A 24,278-nucleotide genomic window follows, 5' to 3' on the forward strand; every position below is an offset into this window, starting at 1 on the left:
GTTAACCTAACCTGCATGTCATTGGACTGTGGGGGGAAACTGGAGCACCCAGAGGAAACCTACACGGACACAGGGAGAATATGCAAACTCTGCACAGAAAGGCCCTCGCCGGCCACGGGGCTCGAACCCGGACCTTCTTGCTGTGAGGTGACAGCACTAACCACTACACCACCATGCCACCCAATAATAATAATAATAATAATAATAATGAAGGTGATGGAAGAGGAAGGCAAATCGAAGTTGTTTTGGGACTATGATTTTCCAACTGACAGAGTCATTGGACATCGACGTCCTGATATAGTAGTATTAGATCAAGAAAATAATCAGTCAGATCATTGATGTGGCCCTCCCAGCAGATCACAACATCATTACAAAACAAACAGATAAGATTGATGCCTACTCTTAGTTGAATGGCTATGGCCATAGACCAGATGAGTGGGGAATTTTGGGAATAGTTCCAGTACCAATGAAAGGTGACCTCACTGTATGTGACAACTACTGAGGTATCAGCTTAACTGCTGTTGCAGCCAAAATATACAACCAGATGATCCTGAATAAAATTAGACCGGTTGTAGATGAACTTCTCAGTCCTGGTCAAAATGGTTTCAGAAAATCCCGATCTACAACATCTCACATTATGGCTAGAAGAAGAATTGTAGAGGAAATCTCCAATCACAAGAAAGAGACAGTTTTGATTTTCATTGACGTTTAAGAAAGCCTTTGACTCAATAGACAGAAAGAAAATGCTGCAAATCCTTCTGGCTTATGGCATCCCTCCTGTAATCGTTGAAGTGATAAAAACTATGTATATCAACACATCTCCTTTAGTTATAACACCAGAAGGCAATACGGATCCCTTTAACATCGATACTGGAGTCCTGCAAGGAGATCCGCTAGCCCCATTCTTATTTATCATCTGTCTAGACTATGCACTGAGGAAAGCTTTCACTCCGTCTGATGGTCTAACGCTAAAATGGCGACTAAGCAGAAGATATTCGGCAAAGGTCCTTCAGGAATTCGCTCATGCTGATGACAATGCTCTTCTTGAAGACACAATCTAGAAAGCAGAAGAATTGCTTCACCATGTACAGGAACAATCCCAGAACATTGGTCTCTACCTAAATGCCAAAAAGACAAAATTCATTCACCTAAATCCGTCACTGCAGGAGTCAATTAATTCACTAGATGGGCAGGAAATTGACAAGGTAGATGAATTCCTATATCTTGGGGGCCACATCAATACAGCCCATGACATTGACACTAAGATCAGCAAAGCTTGGGGTGCGCTGCACTCATTGTCAAAAGTCATTCACCAGTTAGAAAATCAACCAAAATTAGACTGTTCAAGACAACCGTGGAGTCAATTCTTCTTTATGGTGCAGAATCCTGGACATTAACCAAGTCTCTAAGGAGAAAGCTTGATGGAACATACACTCGCATGTTGAGAAAGGTCCAAAATGTCTCTTGGCAATCGCATACCACCAACACCTCACTATATGGTAACTATCCTCGCCTTTCTGCCATCATTCAACAACACAGACTAACATTAGCTGGTCATGTGGCAAGACACGAAGAAGCTGCTGGTCGTGTTCTTTTATGGACTCCAGATGCAAAAAGAAACATTGGGAGACCCTAAACAACTCTAATCAATGTTCTGGAAGAAGACACTGGGCTCAGAGGAGATGAGTTATTGACTGCAATGTTGGATCGAGAGAATTGGAGGAAGAATTTAGTTCATGTCACCGATCATGACGGATGTGGTTAAGAGTAAGACTGAGTTGAAGGTGGTGATTGTAAGATTGTGGAGAATGCCCGAGAGTAAGGTCACAGTGATACCAGTGGTTGGCGTCTTGGGGTCAATACCACTGAAGTTCAAGAATTATCTAGAACAGCTTGGAATCCGATATGATTTACGCACTTTGCAGAAGTCAGCCTTTTTGAGCCTCCAGCTCACATACTGAGAAAAGTATTGTCTGTCTGAGGCTCTTGTTGAGGTTTAACAGACAGTAAACATACCAGTGTAAACCACAAAGAAGATAACATACACTATGTGACATGGAAATAATAATAACTTAAGTTGTACAGCATATCACATTGAATAAATAAAATTTAGCCCAAAACACTTTCATATAGGAGGGAAAAAAGAGAGAGTGAAATGGAAGGTGTAAAAGACAAGGTGATGATTAAATTAGACACATTGCAGGTGTAAAGTAAATCAAATGTCAACTAACATAGGGCAATAAAACAAAACATACAGTGTGCAAGGAGAGCAATTAGGAAAATATGTAATAATAAAAAGAACTAGATAGAGACTGTGACTAAAGTCACAGTAATTTGCTCCAGCTGACGTTTGTCAATTGGAGGTCTGACACAGGGCTGACACACAGACACGGACAACCATTCACACTCATATTCACACCTACGGTCAATTTAGAGTCACCAGTTAACCTAACCTGCATGTCTTTGGAATGTGGGGGAAACCGGAGCACCCGGAGGAAACCCACGCGGACACAGGGAGAACATGCAAACTCCTCACAGAAAGGCCCTCGCCGGCCACGGGGCTCGAACCTGGACCTTCTTGCTGTGAGGCGACAGCACTAACCACTACACCACCGTCCCGCCCCCCATAAATTTATTAATAATTGTAATTCAGCAAATTGAGGTAGAAGTTATATGCACCCTAGGTACCCCTACCTTCATGCCAGATAGAATCAAAATCGGTGAAGAACTGAGAGAGAAGAAGCAATTTTTGTGAAATATGGATGCTGTCGGATGGACGAAGGACAACACATGATGGCCTAAACTCATCACCTGTCAGCCAGATGAGCTAATAATAAGCTATCAAACCAAATGAATGAAACCCACTAGAAGGGAATAGAGTTTTTATTCCATTGAAAAAGTGTCCTGTATGTATAATAATTAATGTTATGGAACATCCATGAAGTTCCTCGCTTCCATGACAGTAGATCACAAACCACAAGGTGTAAACTCCTCTGTCCTTAAAATGTTGGAAAATGTACATGAAAACTTACAGTTTTACCTCTGACACTGGAGACTCCTTCTGTAAATGCAAACTAAATGTTTATTTACAGAAAACCATATCATATCAATGACTACATGTTTTTAATTTACTTATGTGGAGCATCCGCTGTACTGTGGAGGAGCTGTTGCTATAGAAATGATGATGTATTAGAATGAGTTTATTAATATAAAGCTGTGATGTGAAGCTATTGTCACTATTGTCAGAGCTGCTGTTATAGGAAATTAATCAGCACCTTCTGACCAGGGCGGCACAATGGTGTAGTGGTTAGCACTGTCGCCTCACAGCAAGAAGGTCCTGGGTTCAATCCCAGTGGCTGACGAGGGCCTTTCTGTGTGGAGTTTGCATGTTCTCCCCATGTCTGCATCTGGGTGCTCCGGTTTCCCCCAAAGACATGCAGGTTAGGTTAACTGGTGACTCTAAATTGACCGTAGGTGTGAATGTGAGTGTGAATGGTTGTCTGTGTCTATGTGTCAGCCCTGTGATGACCTGGCAACTTGTCCAGGGTGTACCCCGCCTTTCACCCATAGTCAGCTGGGATAGGCTCCAGCTTGCCTGCGACCCTGTAGAACAGGATAACCTTCTGACCAATCAGTGGACTGTGGTGTAAATATATACTGTGGAGTGGAGGTGTTTGAAGTTACTGAATCTACACTGGAATGATTGTGATGTGTATTCTGCAGGCTGTGTATCATAGAGAACATCATCGTCTGAACCTCATCTAACAGGATGAAAGCGGATGATATGCACCACCAATGAATTAAATCCTTTTGATTAAAAACACAAATTTATTTAAACACTCCAAGCTCCAAGTTTGTCACTTTACCACTTTGTGTAAGTGCAGTTTGTTACAAATTAGCTTAACACAGTGAATGTTCACAAGAACACTTGGATACATTGTTCCTATTCAAGTAGCCATGAAGATGTTATTTTAAACCTTTAACACAATCATGAGAAACATGACCTGAAAACATCTGTATTTTACCTTCATTAATAATGCTAGGAACTATGAATACCTATGCAAATTAGACCACCTGTGTTTTATTGTGTTATATTAAAGCTATTACTTTAATGCCATTTAACACGTACTCTTATCCAGAGTCACATACAACATGCCCAGAGCAGCCTGGGGAGCAGTTTGGGTTTAGGTGCCTTTTCTTAGGGTAAAGGGTGCTTCAGCCATTCTGGCTGGTCCAGGGAATTGAGCTAATGACCTTTTGGTCCCAAAGCTGATTCTCTAGCCATTAGGCCATAGCTCTCAAGAAGCTGTGCGGGGGGGGGAGCTGGAAGACATAAAAAGGAGATCGGATGCTATGGAATATTGAGCTCATCTCATAAGTTTGACAAAAGAGATTGATGGTTTGGTGACACGAGTTCATGCAGCCATGCTCATGAATCCTTCTGAAACCAGCAGTTCTGAGGTGATTTCCCCATCTGCCAGCTCAGTGCTTTAGCAATCAACATTAGACAATCAAAAGGATCCTGTTAAAGCAAGACGGCCTTTCGATTTCATAAAATCGGTGAAATTTAGTTCACTCTGAAATGTGGTCATTGTGATGTATGTTTATTTCTGTAATATCTCACAAAATATCAGGCCATTCTGTGGCTGGGAAGTTATTTAATTTGAGGGGATTAAAGCAAATAATGTGCATGAAATCGCTCGCTTTACACAGTCAAGCAGACAGAGGAAGTCCGTGTGCAGTTTTCATTGACCGTGCACTGACCCAGTTACATCATTTTGCCGCGAGAGGAGGAGCTAATCACAGCAACATTCACATTGCTACTTCAGTACTCAAGTTGTGACATAAAATATGACAGAGCCAATGGATCCTACACATCAAATCCTGGTTAGTATGTTCCTCTATGGTAAATATTGTAATTAGTGAAGAACATGCTGCAGTTAGCCCAAATATGTACCTTTTTGAAGCGAACTTGAGCCTCTCTCAACTTGATGAAGTCCATTTTCATTGAGTGTATTCTAGCCAATATTCGTTCATCATCATGAAGTGTTATTCTGTCACTTGTACAGTTGGCACTAGAACTTTCTTGTCGAGAAGTTCAGCACTTCTTGTACCTGACTTTTGCACTCATTGTACATCGCTCTGGATAAGAGCATCTGCTAAATGCCATGTAATGTAATGTAGTTTATTGTGCAGGGCAACATTTATTTTATATTTTTGCCTCATTACATCTTTGTGATTGGAGTGACACTGATACACTACAAGGAAAAAAACTGTCAAAATAAAAGTAACCTGAGCTACGAGCAGACCTTCACAGTCCAGACTAAAAAAAATACTATACATTTAAAAAATAAACATGACATTGTTTCAAAAATGTACAGATACTTGGTATGTGGATATTGAGAAGAAGAATAAAGTGATCTCTGCACTAGCAATTTTAATATTGAGGCAATTTTAACATTAGAAGAAATTAAAATATGAAGTGTTTGTTGTTAATGTTTAAACTTTATGTTCAGCTCATGCACCTTTTCAATATACTGATTTTGACCAATTTGTTTCAAGAAAAATGTATTGCTAATTTATATGCATTCATTAAAGGCAAGGCAAGGCAAGTTTATTTATATAGCACATTTCATACACAATGGCAGTTCAATGTGCTTTACAGAAGCAAAAACAAAAACAGTAAACAATAGAGAAATAAAATTACATAAAATAATTTTATTTTTAATCTAAAACAATTAATTAAAAGAATTAAAAGAGAATAATAAGAATTAAACAATAGTAGAAATAAAATAATAAAACGCCAAAAAGAAAAAAGGAGAAAAAGAAAAAGAAACCAGCGGAATAAAATAGAATAAAATTAAAGTAAATTTAATACATGCAGAGAAAGTAAAGATTATAAAAAATGTAAAAAAAATTAATTATTTAACAGAAAGCATCTGGAAACGGGGGTGGGGGGGGGGTGTCTGTTGATTAGCTGCCATGGTTCAGGTTGCAGCTCTTGGCATTATCCTACTCTCACAATTACCATGACAATTCGCTGAACAAATATCTATTTCAAACAGTTCTCAAAATGACCACCAAAACATGAAGGCAGTGATTAATTCAGTTAATAATTGCACACAGCTGGAACACTATTAATGACTAGTTGAGTAGGAGGAGACTCCAGTCACAAGCAGGATGAAAAACACAATAAAAGGCCACTGTTGCGCACTAGGTAGATGTTGATGTGGAATAGTTTAGGGATAATGGCAACTACAAGGTTAAGTTTGGTGGGTTTGGGGTTTCTTCTTGTGAGCAGTATATCTGCATCCTTGCTACCTGTGAAATTGCCTCCTCAAGGTCCTTGGCTTCCCTTGAAGCCTACTTTGCAGCCACAGACACCTGGCCAGGTTGATAAATGTCAAGTGCAGGGCTATGAAAGGGTTCCTTGTGGGGAACCTGGTATAAAGGCTACTCAATGCAATGCTATCAACTGCTGTTTTGATGGCCAGGGGTGCTATTATGGAAAAACAGGTAAGTGTCCATGTTCTATTTGACTTTTATCTAGTAAAGGATAAACTGACTCCTCTCTTGGTGTTAGTGACTGTCCAGTGTACCCTTGATGGCCAGTTTGTGTTGGTGGTGGCCAGAGACACCACACTTCCCAGGATAAGCCTGGATTCTATCAGCCTGTTGGGAGGGAACACTGGACCCTGTAGTCCTATTGACTCCAATACAGCCTTTGCTATATACCAGTTTCCTGTAACTGCTTGTGGGACTACCATGAAGGTTTGTATTTGTGCCCCCCCCCCCCAGATGGTCTTAATTTTCTTATCATGTTCAGAAAGCATGCTCTCCAATCTGTCTAGGTACAACCTGGTTATGTGGTCTATGAAAACCAGATGCTTTCCTCTTATGAAGTTGAAGTTGGAGATCGTGGCTCTGTTACAAGAGACACTCACTTTGAGTAAGCTAAATAATCCTCATTGGAAAAGATTCTCTAAAGCTTTTACTGATCTAACTTTGTCCTTTTGTAGGCTTGCTTTCCAGTGCAAATATTCAGGTGTTGGCTTTGGGGCTTTGTCCATTGGAACATCGTCCAATCTTGATCCTCTGCCTGTTGTTGCTTCTGGACCATTCCAAGTAGAACTAAGACTAGGAAAAGGCTCCTGTGTCACCAAGGGTTGTGCAGAAGGTGAGCAACCTGTGGATATTGTCATGCAGTCTGAATTTGTCAATGGCTTCAACAAGAACTGGGTTCCCTTCCCTCTCTCCCAACAGAACAAGTAGCCTATACCTCCTACTACAGTGCTATGGACTACCCTGTGACAAAGGTTCTGAGGGAGCCTGTGTATGTTGAGGTGCACATTGCTGGGAGAACTGACCCAAATATTGTCCTGGTTTTGGGTAGCTGCTGGGCAACTGCTTCCCCTAACCCCTATAGCCTTCCCCAATGGGACCTTCTGGTGAATGGGTAAGTTCTTAACATGTCTCTCTTGCTCAGTCTCTGACCTGAACAGCCATAACCTTGTTATCCATAGATGTCCATACAAGGATGACCGTTACTTGACCAAGCTGATACCAGTGACTGGGGCATCTGGACTTGCATACCCTACCCATTTCAGACGTTTTGTCCTGAAGATGTTTACATTTGTGGATCAGACCTCTGTGACTCCAGTGCGAGAGATGGTAAATGCTTGCTTGATCTTCCTGCTTTTTATAAGGAAAGGTGTTCTATTGCTCATTCTGGTTGTGGCTTCCCCTCCCCCTTAGCTCTACATCCACTGCAGTACATCTGTCTGTGTTCCAACTGCACAAGATTCTTGTGAACCCATGTGCACCAGAAGAAGTAGGTAGACCCTTTACATGGCTTGTTTCTCCCCTTGACTGGCTTATGGACTCCTTTTCTTTTTCTTCTCAGGGAGGGCTGTTCTAACAGCAGAAGGGAGCTCTCCTGGTGCATCAGTAATAGTGTCTAGTGGTGGAGTGATCTTTACCCAAGTTTCAGATGAATCTGTTGAATAAAGTTGCAACTCTGGCTTGATTTCTCAATGTATCTGTCTTGGCTATGGCTTTGTAAGTGGGTGGGGTAGTCTCCTATTATCCTTGGGTGCAGTAACTTGGTGCATCATTTGGAGATTTGTACACATGTTCCCCTAAATTGGTACACCACCTGATGCTGTAGATTAATCTAGGCAGACTAGGTACAGGGGGTTTCAATCTTTTCCACAAAGTGTGGGTACAGCCAAGTAGAAGCCATGTGGCTTTACAGCTTGGAGCAACTAATTGGGCATGGCTCCTGCTTAACTGGACTGTAACTATGGTACAACTTTTGTGGCTAACAAACTGTAGATTTCACTTATCACTATTTCCAACACTGTGGGTTTTTCATTCCCACATTGTCATATTACATTGAGATACATATGGTTTCTAGCTGTGACAGTTGCCAGAGCCTTCCAGATCTATCAAATGTTGTAGCAATTAGTTCATCTGTAGGTTTCTTTACCAATCCTACAAATATCAATGAAACTAATAACTGATTTTATGGGAATATTTCATATGGTGCATGTATGGGATTGAGGCAGTGGTGGACATGGTCAAGTGCCAGCCATGATCAGGAGGATGTATTGCCAAGAATTAGTGGGTAGGTAATTCTTGTCTGCATATTTCTTACCATTGTATGTGAAAAACAGATACTGACTCAGAGAGAGACAAAAGTGTACTTCTGTAAAATGAAATCATGTTACAGCAATAAGTGGTAAGATTGTGTGGTACTAAGGGTGTAATGGGAATAACGACATGATAGTCTTTGGTTACACTGACTTTTTGCCTCTATTACATTATTGTAGTCTTAAACCAGGGTATATCCCTTTTAAGAGCTTCCAGAGTGAGGCAGTATCATTTGACATGGCAAAGGGACTTGAGGCTTATGTTTGACAATGTGCTCTGGCACAAAAGACCCACGTGATTCTTGCATTCAGAATTTTTTAGGAGAAACATTTGTCACATGCACACTTCAAGCAATAGTAAATCTACCTTTAAGGTACTATGTCATTTCTAATTTCTGGAAAGATTTTTAAATTTTTTGCCCAAAATGTCAATCAGATTGTTGTCGGAGTTCCTGTATTTAGTCTCGCTAAACTGATGACACTTTGAAGCATTTTATGCCTCAAGTTATTTTCTTATTGTTCTAAAATGTTACTAGAGGATAAAGTAGACCTAAGAGTTTCAGTGCCTTCAAAAGAGACACATGGGCATCAAGCTTTTTTTTTTTTTTTTCCCCCCCCCTTTTATCCCCCACCCAAACAAAGTCTGGCAGGGGATATAGAAACTGATTCCATCTGTCTGGTCACGTTTTCGTTTCCGGGCCATATCGTTAAAACTGCTGAAAATATCTTCGCGAAACTTTGTATACATATCAAACATGTGAACTGGTGCCTTTTGCCATTTTGGATTTTTGAAAGTTAGGTTTTTTTTTTTTTCCAAAGTTTTACATAAATAGACTTTGACTTGGGGTGGCACAGTGATGTAGTGGTTAGTGCTGTCGCCTCACAGCAAGAAGGTCCGGGTTCGAGCCCCGTGGCCGGCGAGGGCCTTTCTGTGCGGAGTTTGCATGTTCTCCCCGTGTCCCTGTGGGTTTCCTCCGGGTGCTCCGGTTTCCCCCACAGTCCAAAGACATGCAGGTTAGGTTAACTAGTGACTCTAAATTGACCATAGGTGTGAGTGTGAATGGGTGTCTGTGTCAGCCCTGTGATGACCTGGCGACATGTCCAGGGTGTACCCCGCCTTTCGCCCGTAGTCAGCTGGGATAGGCTCCAGCTTGCCTGCGACCCTGTAGAACAGGATAAAGCAGCTACAGATAATGAGACGAGATTTTGACTTAGTTTCCGGAGCATATATCCAAAACTATTCATGATATGGATTTGAAACTTGGTATGCATGTTAACAAGGTGATGTAGATGTGACTTTTCATACTAAGAAATTTGAGAAATTTAAATTTTTCATGTTTCTATGGAAACAATTTCAGGCTTAGTCTCTCAGGTTAGTCTTAGGGGTAGGTTTTGTTTCCGGAGCAGAACTTGAAAACTATGAGTGGTACGGTCTTGAAAGTTGGTATGTGTTGATTAATGTATATGTGCCTTTTGATACTAAGAAATGTGAGGGATTTTAATTTTTAGCTCATCTGGACCAAAGGTCCGGTGGGTTTAGGCCATGGGCTGCTGAGGTCGGTGTAAAGAGGTAGGGTTGGGTTCCTGCAGCAGAACTTAAACTCTATTTTAAAAGCTTTTATGACTTGTGCCATTTTTGTTCCTGAGTCAGCATCATAAAAATTCCAGCAGTGATGTAAAAAAAAATAACTATTTTCAAATATGCAATATGTGGTCCTGAATTAATTTAATTCATAGGAATGCTAATTTTCAATGACTTTTCTTTAAAGCCATGCCTGCTTTGTCTGTCACAAGCTCTTTTCTGTGAAAATGAAACTCTGCAGACTCAAAGAGGGCCCCCCCCCAAAAAAAAAAAGGAAACAGGAACCACAGTCCAGGTGTTGGTGAAATGTCAGTATCGAGTATGTGACGTTATACTGAGTTCAGCAGTTTGTGTGCAAGATAGTTATCTCAAATGCAATGAAAAGTGTCTCATTTAGGACAAAAAAATGCCAATATCAGCTTCGAAATTAGATTGAATTTTGCTTTGTGTTCACGGCAAAATCAGAGGACCCAAAGTTTGCACACAGCATCCAGGTTTCAAAGAGAGAAACATGTGGGTTTGAGGTTTCTACCTCAATTCATTAGCTCAGGAGTTATAGCAACTTTAAAAGTGCAGCCTTCCAGCTCCATATAAATGTCAGTCATGTGGAGTCTAAACAGTACTGTATGTGCAGTTTCAACTCTAGTTGTTGATATGCAGAATAGAGTGGACCTGAAACATAAGGCAGAGTACAAATTACCCAAGCCAACATTCCACGGCACATCATTTCTTTAAAGCCACGCCTGCTCTCTTTGTCACAATCTCGTTTCTGTGAAAAGGGAAATCTGCAAACTCTGTGTGTTTGTAGGAAAATGGCTGAACTCCAAGCTGCTTCTCCTGCTCACTGTTACGCTGGACCTGGAGATGTGGAGTGTGATTCCTGTATTGGAAGAAAACGCAAAGCCACTAATACCTGTCTGGTGTGTCTGGCCTCCTATTGTGAAGCTCATCTTAAACCTCACTATCAGTCTCCTGCCTTTAAGAAGCACAAGTTAGTTGAAGCCTGTGCAGAGCTCCAAGAGAAGATCTGCTCTGAACACAACAAACTGATTGATATCTACTGCCATACTGACCAAAGCTTCATCTGTTATTTATGTATGATAGATGAACACAAAGACCACAATACGGTTTCAACTAAAGCAGAAAGAACTCAGAAACAGGTGAGAACTGCATGTCATTATAATTTGTTTGTTTGTTTTTTTTCAAGTAAATTGATAGAAGTTCTAGTGAATTTTTATCCAAAGGTAAAGGGTTATTGGTGAAGTGTGAAACAGGACCAGGCAATGTACTTTAAACAGCCAACGCCCAACAACTGTTGAACAGAATTTTACAACTAAACGGTGTAGATGACTGTCTGAAAACACTATAACAACTGTATTGCTTGTTTATCTATTTTCAGTTTCACATTTTATTTTATGAATTTCAATTGAGAAAATGTGGAACTTTGAAAACTTTATGACAGAAAGAAACATTTGTAGTAACTTCATTAGGAAGAACTTGGCTTTGGGTGTGGGCTTTCTCACAAACATCAGTTTTTTTCATCACTTGTGGTTTCATGGTCTACAGTTAAAAGTAAGAATTTTATCTGTCCGAATGCTCGTAGATTCATGGTGTACTTCAACACAGTGAATATTTCTGGAATACCTTCATATAAGCTACTTCTAGATACTTCATATCACCAGAGTGACACTGGTATTACTCCCAAACGCCACATTCAAGCAAAACCAGAACTCAATATATAAAAGGTGCAGAAATTAATTCATGTAATTGAATTTTTTTATTTTATTTTTTTTTAATTCTGGTTTTGCCCTTGGGAGTCTGGTTGTTGTTTCTCTTCCCCACCCCCACACACATGCGCACTTTTTTTTTATAATATAAATACTCTGTATATGACTAATGATTTGCAAGTCCTGCCTGGACTTGCAAACATCAGTAAACATTATAATATTGATTCACTGAGCTGCTCTAAGAGAACTGATTAAATGTATTTTTTTTAATTTTTTTTATTTGCTCTCAGATTGAGCTAAAGGAGGAGCAGAAGAAATTCCAGGTGAAGATGCAGAATAAGAGCCAAAAGGTGCAACAGGTGAAACAGACTATGGACTCTATTAAGGTAAGAACTCATTCTCTTTCTCTCACACACACACACACAGATTCTCTCTCTATCTCTATCATATACTAAAGCCCCATTTCCAGAAAACAATACAATACACTTAAGTTGGTCAGAAAAACTGTTGCAACTTTTCTGGAAATGGGTTTTGTAAAATTATTTCAGTTATTCCACAAAATCAAGTCGTACATGAGCTGATAGCTGATGAGGTGCGTAGCACTGAGTTGTCTATAAGTTATGTACGACGAGATTGAGTGGAATAACTTTTATTCTATCCACATTCACTGGATTTTGAAAAACAGAATATTATTATTTTTTGCAAATTCGTTAAAGAAAAACTTTATACAAAACGTCGGGCCAAATAAATTCCGCTTGGAATGTAAACAAACCGGCAAAATGACAGGAGCAATTTGTGGAAAAATGCTACACTAATAATTCTTGAAAAAGAAAAAAATAAACTTTCATTCCAAATTTTGTTGCTTTGTTTTTGTATTTTTCAGGATTGTTTTTCTTGAGGTTTTTTTTTTTAGCAGTTGGCAAACCAACTTAAAGGTGCATTACTGCCACCGACTGGGCTGGAGTGTGGAACAGGAGATACTGGGGGGGGGGGGGGGGGGACTATATTCTTTTAGCTATTTTGGTTTCTTTTAAATACTTGATGATGATTTCTGGGGTTGTGTTTTTGAGTAGAGTCTTTATTTCATCCTCACTTGATTCAGCAACACACTACGCCATTTTGTTTTTCTCTACTCATGGTATGAGCTGATAGCCTAGTAGTAGAGTAGCCAATCAGAGCATGTGATTGCTCAAATCCAGTGAATGCGGATAGAAATATATATATATATATATATATATATATATATATAAGGACACAAACTGCTGAAAAAGTAACTGCTGACAACTTTGTTTTAGCCAGCATTAGCCTTTTCAGCAGTTTGTGCTACAGTAGCTTTTCTGTGGGATTGGACCATATGGCCTAGCCTTCATGCCACATGCGAATCAATGAGCCTTTGACACCCATGACCCTGTCACCGGTTGTCCTTCCTTGGACCACTTTTGGTAGGTGCTAACCACTGCATACCAGAACACCCCACAAGATGCGCCATTTTGGAGATGCTCAGACCCAGTCATCTCGCCATCACAATTTGGCCCTTGTCAAACTCACTCAGATCCTTACACTTGCCCATTTTTCCTGCTTCCAATGCATCAACTTCAGGAACTGACTGTTCTCTTGCTGCTGAATAGATCTCACCTCTTGACAGGTGCCATTGAAACAACAAATATACAGGGTTAGTCAAAATTATGTTAACACTTAAATGGTAGAAACCAATCGGATCTGTAGTGGAAGTTCATCAATGGTGTACTGCTGCACCATCTGTAAGTAGATGTCTGACATCACTGTTGGGGTGTCAAAAAAGTAGGGTCCAATTACACCAGCAGCGGTCATGGTGCATCATACATTCAGGAGAAAAATAATCCATTAGTGTTAACATAATTTTGGCATATATAACACAATCATAGTAGGAGAAAGGGTGAGAGAGTTGCTCTTTAAATAATGCTCCACACTATGTGTGTTCTAACAGATGTGTTATAAGGCAGCAGTAGATGACAGTGAGAGGATCTTTACTGAGATGATCAGCTCCATGGAGAAAAAGCGCTCAAAGGTGACAGAGCTGATCAGAGCTCGGGAGAAAGCTGAACTGAGTCGAGCTGAACGAGTCCTGAAGCAACTGGAGCAGGAGATTGCTGATCTTCAGAGGAGAGTCACTGAGCTGGAGCAGCTTTCACACACACACGATCACATCCACTTCCTCCAGGTAACACTCACTGTCTGATCTACAGAGGGCGCTGTTCCTCACAAAGTTTCCGCCTAAAAGCTCATTACAGCAACAATAAATGTTCCTGTCTGAGATCCCAAGTGTGTCTTTGGTCTGATTCAGTCTGAGATTCATTCGTTCCTCTCCTACACTTTTCTCCTTCTCTATTCTGTGTTTCCTCTCTGTAGAGTTTCCCATCTCTCTGTGTTTCTCCTGGATGTGACGACTCCCCCAGCTTCACTGTCAGTCAACATCTCTCATTTGATGGAGTGAGGAAATCTCTCTCAGATCTGAAAAAATGAGTCGAGGAAATTTGTGAGGAGGAATTCAACATAACCCATCCACATGGTAAGAGAGCGTTTCCTGCCGGAAAAATCTGTTTGGCATCACAGTGAAGAAGAATTCATGTAACAGGATTAAGTAGGCAGGAACAAGAATACCTTTACAAGAGTAGATTAACATTGACCTTGTAAGTTACATCAAATCCAGAAACGAATCTTACTGACCAAATGAATATTATACATATGCTAAGAATTGAGATTAAGTTAAATGGAAAATAAACAGCAGTAAACAGTGATAAACTATTCTCACCTCATCAGCAGCTATTATCCTGCCTTCATCCCTACATCAAGGCCATCAGAATGTAAAAACACACATATTACAACCCTAAATGTTTTGTTGGTCAACTTCATTTCACACGTTAATAGACATCCGTTCTGGCATTTCAGGCCTGCAACACATTCCAAAAAAATTTGGGATGGGGGAAATTTAGGACTAGTAATTCTTCTTCTTCTTTTGGCTGCTCCCAATTCGGGGTCACCACAGCAGATCTTTCATATCCATTGCTCCCTGTCTTCCGCATCCTTCTCTACCACACCTGCCACTTTCATGTCCTCTCTCACCACATCCATGTATCTCCTCTTTGGCCTTCCTCGTTTTCATGTGCCTGGTAGCTCCATCCTCAACATTCTCCTTCCCATATGCTCTGCATCTCTTCTCAGGATGTGCCCATACCATCTCAGTCTCATCTCTCTTAGCTTAATTCCCAAACTCTCCACATGTGCTGTCCCTCTGAAGTGCTCGTTCCTTATCCTGTCCAACCTCGTCACTCCCATTGCAAACCTTAACATCCTCAACTCCGCCACCTCCAACTTTGCCTCCTGTCTCTTCGTTAAGGGTACGGTCTCCAATCCATACATCACAGCTGGTCTCACTACTGTCTTATACATCTTACCTTTCACTTTTGCTGGGACTTTCCTATCACAAATGACTCCCGAAATCCTTCTCCAACTGCTCCTTGCTACTGCTCACCTTCATTCCTCTTTGTTCCAATGCATACCTCCATCTCTGCAAACCCAGCTCAGCCTCATTTCTACTTTCACCACATATCACAATATCATCTGCAAACATCATGTTCCATGGTGACTCTTGCCTCACTTCGTCCGTCAGGCTATCCATCACTATGGCAAACAAGAAAGGACTCAAAGCAGATCTTTGAAGTCCCACTTTCACCTTGAACCATTCAGTCTTTCCAACTGCACACCTCACTGCTGTTTCACTGTTCTCATACATGTCTTGCACCACTCTGATATACTTCTCATTCACTCCACACTTTCCCATACAGTACCATAACTCATCTCTCGGCACTCTATTGTATGCCTTCTCCAGGTCTACAAACACACAATGTAGCTTTCTCTGGCCTTCCCTGTACTTCTCCATTAACATTCTTAAAGCAAAAATTGCATCCGACATGCTCTTCCTTGGCATAAACCCATACTGCTGTTCACAGATTGCTACCTCTCTTCTCAGTCTTGCCTCCAATACCCTTTCCCATAGCTTCATGGTGTGGCTCACCAATTTTATCCCTCTGTAATTACTGCAGCTCTGTACATCTCCCTTATTCTTGTATATTGGGACTAGCACACTCTCCATTCATTTGGCATTTTCTCATTCTCTAGGATCTTATTAAACAATCTCATTTGGAACTCCACAATCCTTCAGGTTACCCCTTCTGCAGAGTACTGTATGTAGTCCACCTGTGTAGATCTTCCTCCACTCTTAAACATCACCCTGTGCTGCTCTTTCTTCTCAAAGTATGTACTGGCTATTGCCAAATTCATCCTCTTTGAAAAATCAACCACCATTTGCCCTTCCACATTTCTCTCTCTTGCACCATATCTGCCCATCATCTGCCCATACTTCTCCTCGATTTCCCTCACCAACATGTCCATTGAAATCTGCTCCTATCAGCACTTGCTCTTCCCTCAGTATACTTTCTACCACTTCATCCATCTTTTCCCAGAAAGACTCTTTCTCTTCATTCTCACATCCAACCTGTGGGGAATACACACACACACAACATTGATTACCACTCCTTGAATCTCCAACTTCATACCGATCACTCTATCTGATACCCTCTTCACATCAATCACACTGTTGACCAACTCTCCTCTCAAAACAATACCAACACCATTTCTCTTTCCATCGACTCCATAATAAAACAACTTGCATCCACCTCCAATGTTCTTGGCCTTCCTTCCTTTCCACCTTATCTCCTGCACACACAAAATGTCCAACTTCCTTCTTTCCATCATACTGTACCTGCTAACTCTCGCTCTGCCAGTCAATGTTCCCATATTCAGTGTTCCGACCCTCAATTCTAAGCTCCTTCCCTTCCATCTTTTACGCTGTCTCCTAACATGCCTCCCCCCTCTCTTTCTCCTTCTCCGTTTTGATGCAATAGTAGCATACTTTCCACTGGCACCCTGTTGACCAACTGTACCAGAGGTGGTCGTTGTTAACTTGGGCCCCAACCGATCCAGCATGGTATTCTTTTCAATCCGCATGTTAGATTTGGCACAGTTTTACGCTGGATGCCCTTCCTGACGCAACCCTCTCCAATTTATCCGGGCTTGGGACCGGCGCCAAGAGTACGCTTATGCACCCCCGGTGGCTGGATTAAATTTAGGACTAGTAATGAGGTAAAATAAATAAATAATTATATGATTTGAAAGAGGTGATGTTAACAGGTGACTGTAATCATGATTTGATACAAAATCAGTCTCCAGGAAAGGCCTAGTCTTTGAAGAGCAAAGATGGACTGAGGATCTCCAGGTTGTCAACAAATCCATGAGAAAATTTGAAAAACAATGGTCCTCAAAGAAAGATAGGAAGAGATTTGGATATTTCACCCTCTACGGTGCATAATAGCATTAAACAATTCAAAGAATCTGGAGGAATCTTGCAGTATCAAGGGCAAAGGGCTCAAGCCTAATCTGAACCCCCATGATCTCGGTTTCCCTCAAACGGCACTGCTTCAAGAACTGTCATTCATCTACAGCTGATAGAACCACATGGGCTCAGGATTACTTTGGCAAATCTTTTGTCAAGCATTACAATACAGAATTACATCCACTAATGCCAGTTAAACCTTTACTGTGTAAAAAGGAAGCCTTATGTTAACTGTGTTCAGAAGTGCTGTTGACTTCTCTGGGCTTGGAGGCATCTGGGATGGACCATCACACAGTGGAAACATGTATTGTGGTCAGATGAATCAGTATTCCAGGTCATTTTTGGAAGAAATGGACGTCATGTGCTCTGAAGATGAAAAGGACCAACCAGACTGTTACCAGGAACAAGTCCAAAAGCAAGAGTGCATCATGGTATGAGGTTGTCAATGCCCTTTGCAAAGGTAACTTCCACTTCTGTGATGGAGCATTAATGCAGAAGACTACATTGACATTTTAGAGCAACATATGCTGCCTTCAAGATGACATCTTTTCCAGGGAGATTTTAACAAGAAAATGCAACACCATGGAAGGACAGTCATATAATTTGACCATCTACTGGTGTCCCACATGGCTCAGTACTTGGTTCGCTTCCATTCTCCCTCTATGTTCGATCTCTTGGTGAAGTCCTATCCTCACATGGGTTCTCATACCACTAGTATGTGGTTGACATTCAACTCGTCCTCTTCTTCCCTCCCTCAGGCATGATGGTTCTGCTCAGATCTCAGCATGTCTGGCAGACATCTCCTCATGAATGTCAGCTCATCAGCTGAAATTTAATCCCAGCAAAACTGAACTGCTTTTCATCCCAGGTGATTAATCCCCACACCAGGATCTTGTGATCTCTCTGATTGCACCTTCAGTCACTGCACACAACCTTGGGGTAACCATGGACAATCAACTGTCCTTTTCCTCTCACCTTGTGAATGTGTCATGCTCATGTTGATTTCTCCTTTACAATATCAGAAGGATTCATCCATTTTGATCCACAGAGGCCATTCAGGTGCTTGTTCAGTCCCTTGTCATTTTGAGACTGGACTACTGCAACTTTCTCCTGGCAAGTTTTCCTCAGCGCTATTCAACCTCTACAACTGATCTAGAATGTAGCTGCATGACTTGTTCCCAATGGTCCTAAGTTCTCCCAAACTACCCCATTGCTGCGCTCTCTACAATGGCTTCCTATAGTTGCCTGCATCAGATTTAAAACACTAATTCTTGCCTATTAAGCCAAAAATGGACCAGCACTTACTTCCCTCAAAGCACTTACAACAGCCATGGGGAAGCCATGGCCTAGTGGTTAGAGAAGCAGCTTTGGGACCAAAAGGTTGATGGTTCAATTCCCTGGAATGGCTGAATTGCCCTTGAACACTTAACCCCCAACTGCTCCCCAGGCTGCTCTGGGTACATTGTACGTCCCTCTGGATATAAGCATCTGCTAAATGCCATTAATATAATGTAATAACACCTTGCACTACACCACGCTCCCTCCAAATCTCTAGCACTGCTTGACTGGTCCAGCCATCTCTCAGGGTACAAGGAAAATATGCATCAAGACTCTTCTTGGATTTGGCACCTCAGTGGTGGAATGAACTTCCCTAGTTGTCCAAATAGTTGAGTCAGTGACTGTCTTCAAATGACATCTAACTCTTCCTGATCTACTTTAAAAAATAATAATAATAATAATAATTTTTCATCTTCATGCTTCAAACTGTTTCCATGTCATTTGTTCAGTCTCCATTTTGTCTGTGTCTCCACAGCTGCGGCAGTTCAGATGGTTTTACCCTCAGAACCAAAGAGCAGAGAAGATTTTCTGCAGTGTAGGTGTAAAACTCACACTTTTAATAAGTAGAAAGTGTACGACATATATCTGTATTGTTGATCTAAATTTGATCCATTCAGTATTTAATTTGACAATGCTTGTTCTCTTACAGTACATGTTTAAGTCAAAATAAATTTTTGCTCAGCAAGAATTTCAAAGGAAATCAAAAAGTAAAAAAACAAACAAACCCCATGCTTCCATAAGTATTCGCCCCCCCCCCAAGTTTCCCAAAGCTCAAGCTGAAAGCTTTTTTTTTTTTTTTTTTTTTTTTTTTTTGTATTTGTTTATTCAGTAAATAATCATACAAACACTATACATGTAAATATGACAATTAAAAACCAGGATAACACATGAAAGCAAAAATTGCTTATTTCCAATGTGGTCCTATTGGTCACGTGGCAATCATGGTTACAGGTGAAAGTTTGTATATAATAATAATAACGGGAAAAAGAAACTGTAAATAATAATAACAAAAAAATAGCAAAAATATTATAAAATAAAAAACTTAGAATATAGACTAGACCTAAATAATGATAGAAAAAACCTATGAGATAACAAAAATGACAGGGAAAAAGGACCTATCTAAAAATACTTAAGTGCTCAATTCCTGGCGATACAATTCAATAAAAAAAGACGCTTAACAGCAAATTTAGGACATTAACTAGTTTTAAATTTGCTGTTAAGCATTTTTTTAGTGAATTGCATCACCAGGAATTGAGCACTTTTATGTATTTTTAGATAGGTCCTTTTTCTGTTGTTGTCTTACAGTTGACTTCGATTTGGCCTTCACGTGTGAAATATTAAAATGGCTCCCTTTTTTTTTTTTTTTTAAACAAAAACCACCTCAGTTGGACTATCACTGAGATGGTCAGTCTGAAAAAAAGGAGTGAAAATGAACACTAAGGAGCATTCAAAGGAAGTCATAGAAGTTAAGATAAAGTAAGAGTTTCATAACTTCAGGAATAGGGTGTAAAATTATATCTAAGAGGTTTGACATCCCAAGGTTGGCACAGTGGTGTAGTGGTTAGCACTGTCGCCTTACAGCAAGAAGGTTCTGGGTTCAAGCCCAGTGGCCAACGGGGGCCTTTCTGTGTGGAGTTTGCATGTTCTCCCTGTATCCGCGTGGGTTTCGTCCGGGTGCTCCGGTTTCCCCCAGAGTCCAGAGACATGCAGGTTAGGATAATTGGTGGCTCTAAATTGAAATGTGCATAATTGCAATTAATAATGAAGATATGGAGTAATTAATCAATTCCTAATGAGCAGTTTCCACACAAATCGCTTCTCCTCCCTCAATTCTTCACTGATTTAGATTCTTTCTGGCATGAAGGTAGGGGGACCCAGGGTGCATAGAACTTCTACCCAGATTTGCTTCATTAGTTATTAATGAAGTTATGGACTAATTAAGCCTTAATTCAACAGTTCAACAAAAATTGCTTCTTCTCGGTTAAATCCTTGACGTTTTGGATTCTTTCTGGTAAATGGGTCAGTATTTCAAGGGTGGATAAGCTTCTATATAGTGTATATATAGCTTGCAACATTTTATTGTGCAAGGTGGCCCATTTTAGATTGTTTGTTCTGGACTAGATGGGGTCGGAGTGAGCTACGCCGTCATTGACCATCTCGTTAAAGGTGTTATTGGAGCAAAAGGTGGTCCTATGAAGTGCTAGTCTGAAGGGGTTGAATGCTTATGCAAGCTACATTTTTCAGTTTTTTTTTTTTTAAAGATCTACTAACAAATTTATATTTACTTGAAAATATTCAAAATTTAACTTTAAAAGCACACTGATTTGCAATAAAAAATACTGGCTGGAACAATCTGTAAGTTTTATTTGTAATCCAGATGAATCTGATGACTTTTAATGGCCTTAAATAAACTGCAAGGTGCTGTATCATAAATCCTGTGATTAACATCTAACCTGTGTACATTTTATTGTTTTAGATTTCTGTGATCTGACTCTGGATCCAAACACAGCACATCATCATCTCATTCTGTCTGAGAAGAACAGAGCAGTGACACGCAATAGGACAGACCAGCGATACTCTGATCATCCAGAGAGATTCGACTTTTATGCTCAGGTGTTGTGTAAGGAGAGCGTGTCTGGACGCTGTTACGGGGAGGTGGAGTGGAATGGTATGGGTGAGGACATATCGGTCTCATATAAAGGGATCAGCAGGAAAGGAGAGGGTAATGAGAGTGGGTTTGGATTGAACAAGCAGTCCTGGAGTCTGCAATGTTATCCTTCCTCTGTCTGTTTCTGGAGGAAAAACATTAAGACTGAGCTCCAAGCTCCAGCATCTTCCAGAATAGGAGTGTATGTAGATCACATTGCAGGAAGGCTGTCCTTCTACAACGTCTCTGACACAATGAAACTCATACACAGCATCAAAACCAAATTCACTCAGCCGCTATACCCCGGGTTCAGGATATGTTACTATCACTCAACTATGAGGTTATGTGATCCAGATTCCAAACCCAAGTTAGAAAAAAGTTGAGGAGGCATGAAAAATGTAAATTTAAAAAAAAAAGAAAAAAAAAGCTTTGACTTCAAAATTAAGTCACTTTCATCACATTGTTGAGAAATAATAGCAAAATTACAAAGTAGGAAATGGTTTACTGTCTCAACGTTTTTTTTTTAAATGTGTCAAATTTTGGAACGGAATCAAAATTGAACTGTTTATTTTGAAAATAAAAATCATGAGGTAAAACAAATGATGTGCTTTTTTATGAGTGAAATACTATTTATTCAAATATTATTTGTAAATCATTACTTTCAGCTTTAATTTCACTTTCAACATATCGTCCCAACTTTTTCTGATTTGGAGCTGTAAAATGTTAGTAAAAGTGTTTAGTGTTCACTTTTTTGGGGGGGGGTACATACATATAATGATATATGTAGAGCGAGAGACACAACAGATTACAATACGACACTCAGGTTTCACCAGAACACTTGTAAAACACCCCTCCGAAACCCTCCCGGGGCAACAGTGAACAATAGGTTTGTAGAATTATACGAGGTGGGTGGAGCACAGAAGCACGGCAGGCCAGAACTGAGTTCTCAATCACTCTTTTATTGACAGCTTTTCAGCTTCTACACGTTTATTCATATATCACTATATACACACACACGCCACACACATGTGTTCTGGTCGGGAGAGAGCCCGCTCTGCTCGCGCTCACCTCCTTAAATAGGGCGCGGTCACTGGGGAAGACACACAAACACATTAATCAACCTCAGGTGCAGTGATTCTGCTACTTACCTTCCCTGACTCCGCCCTCCGGTCACAGACCGATGCTTGACCAAGCCCCCACTGCCACATACCCCCACCGCCCGACTCAGGCCAGGCAGCCGTCCAGCCTGCAGCCGACTCTCCTCCCCCCCCCCCCCGGATGGGAGAGGAAGTCCGCCATGACCATCTGCGCCCCCGGCCTGTGGACCATCTTGACGTTAAAGGGTTGGAGTGCTAGATACAAACAGGTGATCCACGCGTTGGCATCCTTCATGTGGTGGAGCCACTGGAGGGGCATGTGGTCCGAACAGAGGGTGAAAGGGCGTCCCAGCAGGTAGTAACGGAGGGCAAGGACCGCCCACTTGATGGCCAGGCACTCCTTCTCTATGGTGCTGTAGCGCCCCTCACGCACTGACAGCTTACGACTTATGTACAGCACTGGGCGATCCTCCCACTCCACCTCCTGGGACAAAACAGCCCCCAGCCCTCTGTCCGACGCGTCCGTCTGCAATACAAAAGGGAGAGAAAAGTCAGGGGAGTGTAATAGTGGCCCCCCACACAGTGCAGCCTTTACCTCAGACAAAGCCCGCTGGCATTGCTCCGTCCACTGGACCGGATCTGGTGCCCCCTTTTAAGTGAGCAGTCAGCGACCTCCGCGAGCTGAGTTGGTGAGAGGTGGGCTCCACAGAGGACCGGAGCGGTGGCTGATGCCAATTTTCCCTTTCGAACCTCTGGCCCCAGCTCAGCCTTCTTAGGAACCACCGACACCAGCGCCACGGGGACCTCCCCGCTCCAACATTTTAACAGATTGAGGTGGTATACCTGTAACGCCCCACCCCTGTCCATTCGCCTCACCTCATAGTCGACATCCCTGACTCGCCGTGTGACCTCAAAGGGTCCTTGCCACCTGGTGATTAATTTCGAGCTCGATGTGGGCAACAGTATGAGTACTTTATCTCCCGGTGTGAACTCCCTGAGGTGCGTACCCTTGTTGTACAGGCGGGTTTGTCGTTCTTGGGCCTGCCGCAAATCCTCCTGGGTTAGGTGGGCGAGTGTGTGGAGTTTTGCGTGCAGGTCAATAACGTATTGGACCCACTCTTCACTAGATGACTCATTAAATCCCAAAATCCCAGCCAATCAGTCCCCAAAATTATAGAGTGGGTGAGGCGAGGATTAACCGCCGCCTTTACTATAAATTTCTCCTCTCGAAACATAATGTGAACTGACACTAAAGGGTAGCTGTGAACATCCCCGTGCACACACAATACCTTCACCAATTGTGCTCCCCCCAATGCCTCGTCTTGCACCAGGCTTTGGTGGATTGAGGTCTGATTACAGCTGGAATCCACCAAAGCCTGATACGTATCCCCTTGGATACTCACCGGTATGCGATACGCTCCGGCCTGATTGAGGGTGGCTCCTGGCACCTCGGGGATCCGGACCACTGCGCTTAGCACTGATGCTGGAGGTGCCCCGGCTCCCCGCAGCGCCAGGACACCGGCCCGGGCTCTCTCTCTGCACCGGTGTTCCGGATATCACTCACCTGAGGGGGGGAAGACACAGACACGTAAGTAGGAGAAGATAGGACACCGCGGGTGCGGCGGGCCGGCTGGGGTGGAGCCGGCCCCCGCCTCTGCGGTGGGGGAATGGGGCGAGGGAGAGGAACAGAAGGAGAGAGAGCGAGAGAGAGAGGAGGGGAGAAGGGGAGACACACTGTCCTGCCGTTGGAACGGCCGCTATATGGTCCTCCGCCAGCTCAATGGCCTGATCCAGTGACGCCGGGC

The 24,278-nt window shown here is 41.8% G+C and overlaps 2 protein-coding genes across 2 annotated transcripts; both read left to right on the top strand.

The window, feature by feature from the left end:
- Positions 1-6,248: 6,248 nt before the first annotated feature.
- Positions 6,249-7,839, top strand: LOC132864381 (zona pellucida sperm-binding protein 4-like). The gene is made up of 7 exons (XM_060897805.1): positions 6,249-6,516; positions 6,584-6,771; positions 6,852-6,949; positions 7,020-7,177; positions 7,264-7,456; positions 7,524-7,671; positions 7,756-7,839. The coding sequence occupies exons 1-7, from the start codon at positions 6,249-6,251 to the stop codon at positions 7,837-7,839; spliced, it is 1,137 nt and encodes a 378-aa protein (XP_060753788.1).
- A 3,192-nt stretch (positions 7,840-11,031) lies between these two features.
- LOC132864388 (tripartite motif-containing protein 29-like) lies at positions 11,032-19,264 on the top strand. Its single transcript, XM_060897812.1, has 5 exons — positions 11,032-11,393; positions 12,251-12,346; positions 13,927-14,160; positions 14,349-14,508; positions 19,205-19,264. Exons 1-4 carry the CDS (start codon positions 11,046-11,048, stop codon positions 14,460-14,462), a joined length of 792 nt encoding a protein of 263 aa, XP_060753795.1. The 5' UTR covers positions 11,032-11,045; the 3' UTR covers positions 14,463-14,508; positions 19,205-19,264.
- The last annotated feature ends 5,014 nt before the right edge of the window (positions 19,265-24,278 follow it).

Source organism: Neoarius graeffei, chromosome 17 (genome assembly GCF_027579695.1).
Source record: "Neoarius graeffei isolate fNeoGra1 chromosome 17, fNeoGra1.pri, whole genome shotgun sequence".
NCBI classification, from domain to species: Eukaryota; Metazoa; Chordata; class Actinopteri; order Siluriformes; family Ariidae; genus Neoarius; species Neoarius graeffei.

Excerpts from the sequence above, each read along its gene's own strand:
- LOC132864381 (XM_060897805.1), top strand. The coding sequence starts at position 6,249 with ATGGCAACTACAAGGTTAAGTTTGGTGGGTTTGGGGTTTCTTCTTGTG. Across the intron at positions 6,950-7,019 it reads ACAAGAGACACTCACTTTGA|GCTTGCTTTCCAGTGCAAAT; the intron begins GTAAGCTAAATA and ends GTCCTTTTGTAG. Across the intron at positions 7,178-7,263 it reads CACCAAGGGTTGTGCAGAAG|AACAAGTAGCCTATACCTCC; the intron begins GTGAGCAACCTG and ends CTCTCCCAACAG.
- LOC132864388 (XM_060897812.1), top strand. The coding sequence starts at position 11,046 with ATGGCTGAACTCCAAGCTGCTTCTCCTGCTCACTGTTACGCTGGACCT. Across the intron at positions 11,394-12,250 it reads CAGAAAGAACTCAGAAACAG|ATTGAGCTAAAGGAGGAGCA; the intron begins GTGAGAACTGCA and ends ATTTGCTCTCAG. Across the intron at positions 12,347-13,926 it reads AGACTATGGACTCTATTAAG|ATGTGTTATAAGGCAGCAGT; the intron begins GTAAGAACTCAT and ends GTGTTCTAACAG.